Source organism: Hordeum vulgare, chromosome 2H (genome assembly GCF_904849725.1).
Source record: "Hordeum vulgare subsp. vulgare chromosome 2H, MorexV3_pseudomolecules_assembly, whole genome shotgun sequence".
NCBI lineage: Eukaryota > Viridiplantae > Streptophyta > Magnoliopsida > Poales > Poaceae > Hordeum > Hordeum vulgare.
The window spans coordinates 603,130,867-603,141,705 of record NC_058519.1 but is presented as its reverse complement, the minus strand read 5'-3'; the positions used below and the strand labels follow the sequence as shown (position 1 = coordinate 603,141,705).

The 10,839-nt window shown below is 49.0% G+C and overlaps 1 protein-coding gene across 4 annotated transcripts; it reads right to left on the bottom strand.

The window, feature by feature from the left end:
- Positions 1–6,324: 6,324 nt before the first annotated feature.
- On the bottom strand, positions 6,325–10,355 carry LOC123427656 (organic cation/carnitine transporter 7-like). Of its 4 annotated transcripts, XM_045111752.1 has the most exons (7): positions 10,067–10,355; positions 9,825–9,947; positions 8,733–9,004; positions 8,140–8,377; positions 7,255–7,795; positions 6,953–7,155; positions 6,325–6,858 (listed from the first exon to the last, which is right to left on the bottom strand). In XM_045111752.1, the coding sequence occupies exons 2-7, from the start codon at positions 9,825–9,827 to the stop codon at positions 6,628–6,630; spliced, it is 1,488 nt and encodes a 495-aa protein (XP_044967687.1). In that variant the 5' UTR covers positions 9,828–9,947; positions 10,067–10,355; the 3' UTR covers positions 6,325–6,627. The 4 variants fall into 4 exon arrangements, with proteins under 4 accessions (XP_044967687.1, XP_044967688.1, XP_044967686.1 ...); XM_045111753.1 differs by lacking the exon at positions 9,825–9,947; XM_045111751.1 differs by lacking the exons at positions 9,825–9,947; positions 10,067–10,355 and having other exon boundaries at positions 8,733–9,037.
- Positions 10,356–10,839: the final 484 nt, after the last annotated feature.

Genomic DNA, 10,839 nt, shown 5'->3' with positions numbered 1-10,839 from the left:
CTATAAATTATCTATTATTCAAAAAGAACTAGATGCATCCACGAAACACTTTTTACACCGCCACAAGTCAGTGCTCCACGGTGATCCCATCCGGAGCTTCGCTCCGGCACTCTGCCGGAGGGGGATCGATCATGGAGGGCCTCTTCATCAACCTCGGTGCCTTCGTAATGATGTGTGAGTTGTTCAACTCAGACCTACGGGTCCATAGTAAGTACCTAGCTAGATGGCAATCTCTCTCTCTTGATCTTCAATACAATGATCATCGCATCTTCGCTTTGATCTATTCGACGTAATTCTTTTGTATGGTGTGTTTGTTGGGATCCGATGAAATGTGGGTTTATGTTCAGATTATCCATGAAAGGTATTTGAGTCTGCTCTGGATAATTATTGCTCTTATTTGCATGATCATCATAGCTTCGTAAATATATCATATCTATTGAATTGCTTTGGACAAGGAGTTTGATCTTTCTTTAGTGGTAGATGTGCGTTGTAGTGGGTTCAACCTGACGAATTTCTATATCCCAATGACAAAAGGGGACATGTTGTGTATTTGTGTTTCTTTAACTAAGGATAAAACGATGGGGTTTTATTCATATTGATTGAGTTTATTTTGTCTACATCATGTTGTCGTTCCCCAAGCATTACTCTGTTTCACTTAATACTCTAGATGCATGCCGGATAATGGTCGATGGGTGGACTAATAGTAGTAGGTGCACGCAGGAGTCAACCTATTTTCTTATGGACGTGACACATATATACACATGACCATTATCGTGAAAATCGCATAACTATCCGATGTTCTATCAATTGCGCAACACTAATTTGCTTACCCACCATATGTTGCTTTCATGAGAGATGCTATTAGAGAACACTACGGTCCCCTGAGTCTATTCACTTATATATTCAGTAAACATATATGTTCCTCGATGCCTTCTTTTATCTTTTATTTTAGTTACTATTCTCCATAATTATCTACACAACTCACTTTCTTGCAAATAACAAGGACAAGGGGATTTACAACTCTCCTGCCCGCATTGGGTGCAAGTTGTTTGCTCTTTTGTGTGCAGCCGCTGAAGACGGTTGATGATTGATATTCCTATTGGTTCGATATAAACCTTGGTTTCTTAATCGAGAGAAACACTTACCCGCATTTTGTCAATAACCCGTTCCTCTTCACGGAAAACCCAACGCAAATCACAAGCATCAAGTGCGTTGAGCCATGGGGAAATCGATCCTACACCTTTCCTAACGGCTTAAGAACGGACCGGCATCGAAGGGGGGCATGGCTGAGTCAAGGACAACCAGACGGTGACCAAATGGATGGGGAGCAACAACTCCTACTGCCAGATCTACCGCCGCCGCTTGCACACATTTAAGTCACCGCCACCGCCGATAGTGAGGCTAGAGGAAGTGACTGCCCTAGAGGTAGTGGTGATCGAGTAAATGGGTGGGGGAGGGGTGAGCCTAGATTTGGCGTCGTGCCGGAGTGCGTGATTTCAATCTCCCGCCATCCCAACTTGCTTTTGCCTTGATCCCCCGTGCGCGAGCTTGCGCCGCACTCAACTTGGCTTGCTAGAAATTGTTGATTCGACAATTTTTAGCCAGCCAGGCTATGTGGTGCTTTATGCTTCGTGCGAATGTGATCCAACCCACCGCGTTCACAACCAAACGCATATTTCGTGGTCCAACTAGGTTTGTTTGCAATTTTATGAGTAACAAAATGCACCCTTAGGCCAACTCCAACGCACGACCCCATCTTGTTTGGTTGTCCGGTTGGGGCCAAATGGACACGCCACACGGCCCAACGCGCTACCGTAACCGCATATTTGTCCGTTTGGCATCTATCCCGCCCTATTTTCGGTGCAAACCTGTGCTCGGTTTGCATCCACATTGACGACGAACGGACTGGCACGCGGTTTCTCCTCGTCCGCCTCGAGGACGCATGGCGGCCTCCCAACTACCCCATCATCCAAAATAAATGCGCACGCGTGGTGAGCCTTGGTCATCAGCCACCCACTTTTGGGTCGTTACTCTTCTTAAAGTGGAAGCCGTGGACATGTGAGTCCGCAGGTTCCACTTCCAAGCCCTCCTATCTCCTCCAACCCGGAAACATGCTAGCAAACCCTACCCGCGGCCATCACGTCCACCCACTCGCCGATGTCATGGGCTGGCATTGGATCACCAAGGGGAAGCACGACGATGAGGTTGGATCCTCCTCTGGTAGCCGCCGCTCCGCCGCACCACATGCTCCACCCGCATTTGCCATCTCATCGCGTGCGGCCCCACAATGCAATAGGCCATACGTCTCCCGCGGACATTTGCCGGCGATATTGGGACACGGCGATGCCACTCCCGTGGGGAGATGCCCACCTCCCCAACAATTGGCATATGTCCGTAGATCGGGTGCCAATCCCACCGGTACCAACGAGTGGTCGCGCCTCTGTGAGTAGATCGACTGACGTCGCGCCCGCCAGCCCACCGATGGCATCCACCTTCATACGTCGACCTCACTGATGACGACGACGGCTCCTGAAGATGACGTTGGCCACACCGCCGACCGGACATCTATTTTATGTCTTTAAATTTTTATGTTTAATTAAGTACTGCGTTGAACTTGGCTAGTGTGGATATGTGGACGTTTTAATGTTTCTATTTGTAGTTTTTTATTATTTGTGACATTTTATTTGGATTATGTTTGGGCCAAAATTGAAGCCCAAAATTGTGGACATTTAGGGACAAGCCGGATCGGTTGGGCGCATCCACGATCGCACGAGTCCAAGCGGACGGACGTGCCCGTCTGTCACCCAAACAAACAAAAAACAGATGAAACGGACATCCGTATGATGTCATGCGTTCAAGTTGGCCTTAGAGCATCTACAACCGGACCCCTCACATGCCCGCGGACGCGCCCGGTCAGTGATCGGGCAGGGGAGAGAAGGAAAAAATGACCCAACCATACCCCTTATATCGTCCCTATATGCTCAGGATGTTTGCAAACCCTCATATCCATCTCAAATATGGGGAGGATATGAGGGCTCGCGGACGCGTCCGAACGCGTCCGGTTAGTCCGCCACATAGGACGCGACCCCACACCGGACCACCTTTTTATTTTCTTATCATTCTTTTCTTTCTCTCTTTTCTTCTCCACCAATCACGTGCAAGTGACCGGACATACAAGGAAGAAAATGAGAAGTGTGGTTGTGCGGACAGACAAATAGGGGACACGCCCGATCACTGATCGGACGTGTCCATGAATGTTTGAGGGCTTGAATTTGCAAGTCGTGGCTGAAGATGCTCTTATAACTCAATCAAAAGGTAGTCCAACCAAAGCAACCACGGCAAAACTAACAAACAGACTCGCTGTCCCCCGCGTGGCCCTCCCTGGCGACTCGATGGAAACCCTAGATCGGGCACCTCCACCCCCTTCCCACCTTCCTCTCGGCTCGCCGCCAACTAAGGAGCGGTCGGCGAAGACTGCGTCATCTCCATTGAAGCTGGTAGTGGGGCCCTTCCGTTTCATTGTTATGGCGCGCGGCGTGGGCGCGACGAGGGCCAAGGCGTGGGCGCGGCGAGCACGTGGCGCGGGCGGACCAACGAGGGTGCGGCCGGACCGACGAGGGTGCGGCGAGCGCGTAGCATGGGCGTGGCCAGCGCGTGGTGAGGGCGGGGTGTGCGTGAGGCGAGAGCGCCCTGGCGAGGGTGCGGAGGGGGCGTACCGACGAGGGCGTGGCGAAGGCGGCCCGATGAGGGCGCGTCGAGGTGCGAGGCGGCCTGGCATCGTGGCGGCGCGTCTGGAGGTGGGTGTGCGGCGCCATCTGCGGCGGGGACGACCAGATCTAGGCCCTTCCTAGTTGTGGCGGGTGTGTGCAGCGGTGCGGACGCGGTGGCTGCGGGCGGGGACGGCCAGATCTAGGTCCTTTCTGGTCGTGGCGAGTGCGTGCAGCGGTGCGGACGCGGTGGCTGCGATCGGGTGGTGGAGCGGTCTGCGGCGGTGGCTGTGGGCGGGGCCGGCCAGATCTGGGCCCTTCCTTGCCGTGGTTGATGTGTGCACCAGAGCGGGCGCGGTGGCTATGGGCGTGGCCGGCAAGTTCGAGGCGCTTCCTATCTCGTGGATGGTGCGAGTGGTGGAGTTGATCGCGCCGTGCAGGTCCTGAGATGTCGGTGCTTCCGTCGTGCTTTGGTCTCGATGTGAGGAGGGACAGCTCCAGCTCTCCTAATGGGTGTGTATAGGGTGTTCTCCCTGACGTAGGTTTTGCAATTTCTTCGGACGAAAGTCCTGCTTTGTGCCAGTGATGACAACACCAGTGTTGTTTCCTTGTTCAAGGCCTGATCGAGGAGATCTTGCACCTCTCTCTTCCCCGAGTTCAGTCTCTGGGTGAAAACCAAGATCTGCCTTGTTGGATCGGCGATGACGACGTCCTCGACGTCTTTTCTTTGTTGGAAGCATCGTTATGAAGATTTGGCCTTTTGATGGGAGCACATGGTTTGCGACAAGGTGTCCAGTCTAGAGTTGGCGGTGGCGGGGTGATGATCGGGTCTGCGGTGACGTGTCCGGTGAGGGCTGGATGTTGGCCGGCGGTGTTTGGACACTCGAGGAGGCAGCCCCAAACAAGTGATGTTGACATGGAGGCAGCCCCAAACAAGTGATGTTGACATGGAGGCAGCCCCAAACAAGTGACGTTGACTGTCCTCTTACCACCGGAGCGGCACATGCCCACTCCTTAATCGAATATGTCTTCCCTCTAAGGTGTTACAATGTTGTTCGCATGCTTGTGTTCCTTGGCGCTTTTATTTGCCATGTAGTGCTTTAGGCCTAGTTTAGTTGGGTATTATGTGTCCCTTGTACAGGTTTTTGTCTTTTTTTTTAATAAACCGAGCAGTTTCCAGCCATCATCGGCTTCTTCTTCTGCAATGAAATCTTAGCAGCTCTCCTTCTAACTTTAAAAAAAAAAAAGCAAACACGCGGCACTGCAGCTAGTGATCCCGATGCACGCACGCACGCGCGCGACATTGACTCCCCCAGGCACCCTGCTGAAGTAATGGCGTCGCCACCATGGCACCACCACTGAGGATACGCGCGCGATCAGGTGATCAATCGAGTTCAAGTCCGTCGTGGAAGTGGAGCCAGACAGGTAGTAGGTAAGCCAGCATGTCAACTCATTCTCAGTCGCCCGACACGTCACCCCGATGAAAAGTATCCCATGTACCAGCATGGATAAACAACGAAGTGGATGGGGATTAACTAGGCGACCGGGAGCTCGATCAGTCGATCAGATTAACAATCACAGGGCATCATGAGCCGCTAGGCACCTCGTCTAATTTTAATTCATGCAAAGCATCATGAGCTGCGCCCGCGAGCTCTGACTGTTTGCACAATACAACTGCATTATCTTTGGAGAAAGACTGTTTGCATGATTGGCAGCGAGACTTGCATCAACACATTTAAAACTCCAAGCAGAGACATTTGCAAGCCGGGGTGCGTGGTGTGCGCAACTGAACTTCAGTTTCTTTTCGGGCAACACAACACAGCCTTATCATCCAAGTAAACTAATCACAAACAAACAACAAATGGTGACGCCTCATCACAGTCGTCCGGGTCAAGAGAGAGACCAACAACTCCACAATCCACAAGCAATGACTTGACTTCAGACTTTTAAGGTCACCAGCTCGAGCCTTTCACAAACAACTACTACTCCATAGTCCATAGTAATATTACCCAAAACCATAGGCGAGCCATCAACATAATATATATCAAGTTGGTTGCTTGCGTTGCGTCCCTCCCAAGTGGCCCGAATGAGCAGCAGCCAATGAGCAGGCCATGGGCGTCATCGCTCACTTGGAACAGCCGGTGCCGCTTTCCAGTTTCCACCCGGGTAAAGCATTCAGCAAGGAAATGTGCACCACGGAAAGCGATCAGTTCAACATCAAAACTTCAGTGGAAGGTGGAAAAATCGCCGCGGAAACGTCAGCGATCGTCGTGATCTAGTTGAAACTTGAAAGCAGCGTCCCCTGCCTGCAGATGCTGGAGTCCAGCATCAGAAAATGTGTTGGGCTACTGATATGCCATGTCATTTTTTCTATTTTTTATTTTTGGTTCGCAGTGGTGTGCTTGGTTCTTTGCTATGGCGTTGATTCGTTGATTGGTTAGCGTAAACAGAACAACAGTGCAAGAGTGTATGTTAAGTAACTGTCAATAGGAAAACGCATCAGCCGACGTCGCTTCTGGACTGCGGCAAATTTGTTTGTTATTTTTGGTGCAATTCTTTTTGTTCTCAGAAAGAAACGGTTTGAAAAGGTTCAGTTGTATGGAACGGATCAAGCTGGTAAAAAAGCCAGTTTCTGCCTAACTGGTATATTTCCTTATTCCAACGATTATATCATTCCAAAGTCCAAAGTATAGATTACAAAACAACAGGGCACAACCGACCCAGCCCCAACTATTCTTATACTCTGCAAACCCCTCGCACCGCCGCCAAGTGAATGGGGATCATTCCTAGGGGAAAAGATTCCCCGGTATCTAAGATCACTATAATCAATATCGGTATCATGTTGGAAAAAGATGTTCGATAATATGCCACCACTGCTCTCAGGACACAAAAAATTGGTCCTACGATATAACCCGCCACATCAATGCATATCAGCCTCGGTGTCGTTGAGCCTGCGGCCTTTCATCTCGAAAGGGAAGAACATGACAGCCACTCCTGAGAGGAAAACCACGAGCTCGAAGAGGAGGATCGCGGTTGTCTGATGGCAGTTGTGCACCAGAGCAACAGCGACAAGAGGGCACAGAATGCCGCCGATCCTGCCCACCGAGCTCGCGACGCCGATGCCTGTCGTCCTCACCGAGGTTGGGTAGATCTGGAAATGACGAAGCCAAGATGTGAATAATGTTTAAGATCAGCAACAACTGATGAGAGGGTTCAGCCGAAAAGAGGGGTAGAACAGAGCTGACCTCAGGAGCATAGATGTATACGATTGTGAAGCTCGCAGAAATGCAGAGCCGGGCACCGAATAACGAGATTCTTGTAAGTATTTCTGTCCGGGAAAACACTAGTGGGAATAAAAAGACACAGCTAGTGAAGAGCATCGAAGCCATTGAAAGCCTTCGGCCGATTCTATCCACGATCATGATCGACACGAATGAACCCGGAATCTCTGTTTCAAGAAAACGTGGAAGCATCAGTCACCAACATAACATCTGTATGCAGTCGAAAGAGATTATCATAAGAGTTATTATGAAGAGTGAGAACAAACCTGCAAAGCTAGAGATAAAAACGTTTTTGTATAAGCTTGAGTTGTTCGAGTGTACTGATTCAACCTCCTGTTTTGCACATATCCTATTGCCATTACTTAACTCCGATGTCAACAGAACAATACCATAATACGAAAATGCATTCCCGAAGAAAGCCATCCACAGAAGCAGAGTTGCTCTGAGCAGTTTTGGTGACAGCAGCTTAGAAACAGACTTGAAACCTCCAAAATCAGAACCTTCGTCTTCCTTGATGTTGTCATTTTCTTCTTCTTTAGCAGCTTTAGCAGTAGCATTCAGAAGTGTCGCAGACTCCGAAACTTCATCTAGCTCAATGTTTTTGTCAGAGACAAGCTTACCCGAAGGAAGTTCTGCACCGTTTAACCTTGCCATTTTTCCAAGTACATCCACAGCCTCCATTGTTCTGCCTTTCATGCATAGGAACCTTGGTGACTCTGGTGTGATGGCATAAAACAAAAGCAGGAGGAGAGACGGAACAGATGATAACGCTAGCAACCACCTCCAGCCAAACTTGGGCATAACGAGCTGCCATTACCAAGAAAAAATTAGACACAAGAACAACATGATACTAGAAACTGCTTAAGCAAAACTGGATACTTTGTCGAATTTTAGTAGATGTCCTAATCCACGTATCCATGTGCAGATACAGAGGGACCAGACAGGTACTGTCAATATTGCTTCAGAAAAGGTTTTGAGGGATTGACAAGCATAACCAAGTGTCAAAGAATCAGCAACTTTTTTTACTTTTATGCGCTTTTGCTAGAAGTTACTTTCCAAACTGATGTTTATCATCTATGTTGTTTACTGCTGATATAAATTAGCACTGGTCATAATGCCAGTTTCTAAACATGGAAGCAGAAAAATTATACCCATGCAAGTGAAGCCTCAAAGATGGTACCGACAGTCCAAAATGCTAAGAGTACCACCATCCAGGTTCCTCTACTTGGAGCAGGAACAAATTCCAAGAACCAGGATCCAAGAACAGGTCCTCCTCCCAAGCCAATACCGACTAAAAATCGTAGAGCCATTAAAGATAAATAGTTTGGAGAAAACGAACTCAGGAATCCAGCTCCACTCGTCATAATGGCAGTAAAGAGAAACCCTTTCCTATAAAATTCAAATGTAACAGAATATAAGAGCATGTATGAGCTAAACAAGAAGATAAGGTTTTTGCATTAAATTTAAATAGGTATACCCTACTTTTCACATCTGTGATTATTTAAGGATCTATGATGAGAACAGTTTTGATATTTATTTTCAAAGTGGCATTAAATTTTAAAATTTGAGAATTAACATAGGAAGTTTGCCATTTCCAAAGCGGTTACTGTTGGTAACCATAAGCAGTATCTGCCAATGGAAACAAGGATGGGTTGCAACATTACGCTACATATCACCAAGAGGGAAATGGTCATGCGTAATTCGTGCAACAAAATTACATGAAAGAAGTAATGAATAGACCTGCCTCCTTCCATAGTTATCTGAGACCACACCCCAAGAGTAAGCTCCTATTAGCATTCCAACAAAAACAACACTTGTAATCATGCTTTCCTGGTGAGCAGTAAGATTCCATTCTAACTGAACTGATGGACCAACAAATGATAGCAGCATCATCTCCATTGCTTCAGCGATTAAGCCTATCCCAGCATAGGCGAGAATCAATATTTGGTACTTCCCAAAACCTGAAGATATAAGGGCGTCATCCACAGTATATGTGGCTGATTGTTCGTCCTCCATCTGAAAAATAGATATCATACTTGTTATTCATATAGCATCAGTCAGCAGAGTAAATCTAAAGATCTTATATCTAAGTCCAAGGCTGAAAATAAAAATTGGTGCATTTATTTTAGGGGATTTATTAGGCAGGTTTAATAAACATTTGTATTTCCTATTCCCTCCATTTATATGCAAAATCTAACATGAGACAGAAAAGAAAAGACATGTCTGAAAAAATGTAAGAAAAGGACAGGCAATACAAAAAAGGAGAGACACACTTTTCTTGCCCCACTCCACTAACTGATGAACTCATGCATGATGCATCATGTGTTGGGCATCAATGCGTTGGATATCAGATAGATCATACTAGACCCAAAAGCAGTGCAGGCACACTTTCTATTAACGTCGAAGCAATTTAAGCGTTAACACACAGAAACAAACAGGATGTCGGCATGCATCATGAGTGTTAGGCATCGATGCCCCGGACATTAGATAGATCATAGATCCAAAAGCATTGAAAACACGCTTTCCACTGATGTCGAAGCAACTTAAGCATGAATACACACACAAGCAGGATGCGAGCAAGAACAGACCCACCAACCAATCCACCAACTGTGACCAAACAAGCACGTGATAATCCAGAACAAGCACCGAACGAGAACCAAAACAAATCCAAGAGAGCATCAATGCCAATAGCGACGAGAAGCATTCGGCGCATCACATTGTCAATCTCTTTCTATGTGCTTTGCGCATTCCCGAAGCAAACGGTCAACTCGCCGCTCGCGACCGACACCAGGCTGGGACCGCCGAATCTGAAGAAATGGCGGTCGTGGATCCTCACCATTTTGATCGGTAGCTCGCCGGCCGGAACAGAGGGTGGCCTGGACAGCGGCGATCCTCAGCAAGCTGGGAGCATATCAAGCTCGGCCCTCGCCCCGCGCCCGGCGCCCGAGTGCCTGTCCGCCTGACCAAGATCCAAAACAAGAAACGGATGCACGCACGTCCGGATCACCACATAAGGCCACGCAAGACGAGAACGGGAGCTTGGCGAGAGGAAGAAGAAGAAGAGGAGAGGGAGCAAACCGGAGGGTGGGAGGGGTGCGTTTCTTGGATCTGCGCCGACGCAAGAAAGAAGCGCGTGATCCGGCAGGACGGGGGTGGTGGATCGGCCTGCCGGGCGGGGGAAGGAAATGGGCGGGGGAGGGATCGGAACGAATCCCTTGGCGCCGGTTAGGAATCAACCGACGACGGGTCTTGTCTGGCGATTTGTCTCCTCCGACGTTGTGGGATGGATGGCGGGTCTGGGTCGTAGGTTGGCGGCGTGGCCCCTGCGGTGTGGGGATGGGGAGGAAGGAGATGCGGTATGGAGCCCGCGGTATGACCGGACCCGAACGGGGGAGCTTGGAACTTGGAAACGTGCCCGCGGTCAACGCCGGGGTACAGTGCGCGGCACATGGGCGCGTGGTGACTTCCGCGCTTTGCGTTGCGTGCTGCCACGGCGTCGTCGGCGTGGTACGGCTCTCGCCGCGAGAGGTCTTGACCGTGTCCGGGGACGAAGGTTCGGCGCGCGAATTTGACTTGATCTGTGCTTGCGTGCTGCGTCCTCCTGCTCGTTCGTGTTTAGCGGCAGGCTACAGTCGGTGGATATGCTTGATTTGCAGGGGGGCTTAAATGGGTGGCAACAGTTGATGCAGTACGATTCGATGTCGAGTTGCTATGATATCATACGTGTTTTCATTTACCTATTTGACTCCAAGAGCCGCATGCGCTTTTTATGTGTTACTAGACTAGAAGGGTTGTGTGCATTTTGCTGTGTTATTATTTGTGATCTTGGAAGTCAATTAGAAAAACAGTTT

Coding starts and splice junctions, on each gene's coding strand:
- LOC123427656 (XM_045111751.1), bottom strand. CDS start 9,022: ATGATATCTATTTTTCAGATGGAGGACGAACAATCAGCCACATATACT. Junction 8,378..8,732: donor TCAGATAACTATGGAAGGAG/GCAGGTCTATTC, acceptor TGAATTTTATAG/GAAAGGGTTTCTCTTTACTG. Junction 7,156..7,254: donor TTTTATCTCTAGCTTTGCAG/GTTTGTTCTCAC, acceptor TTCTTGAAACAG/AGATTCCGGGTTCATTCGTG.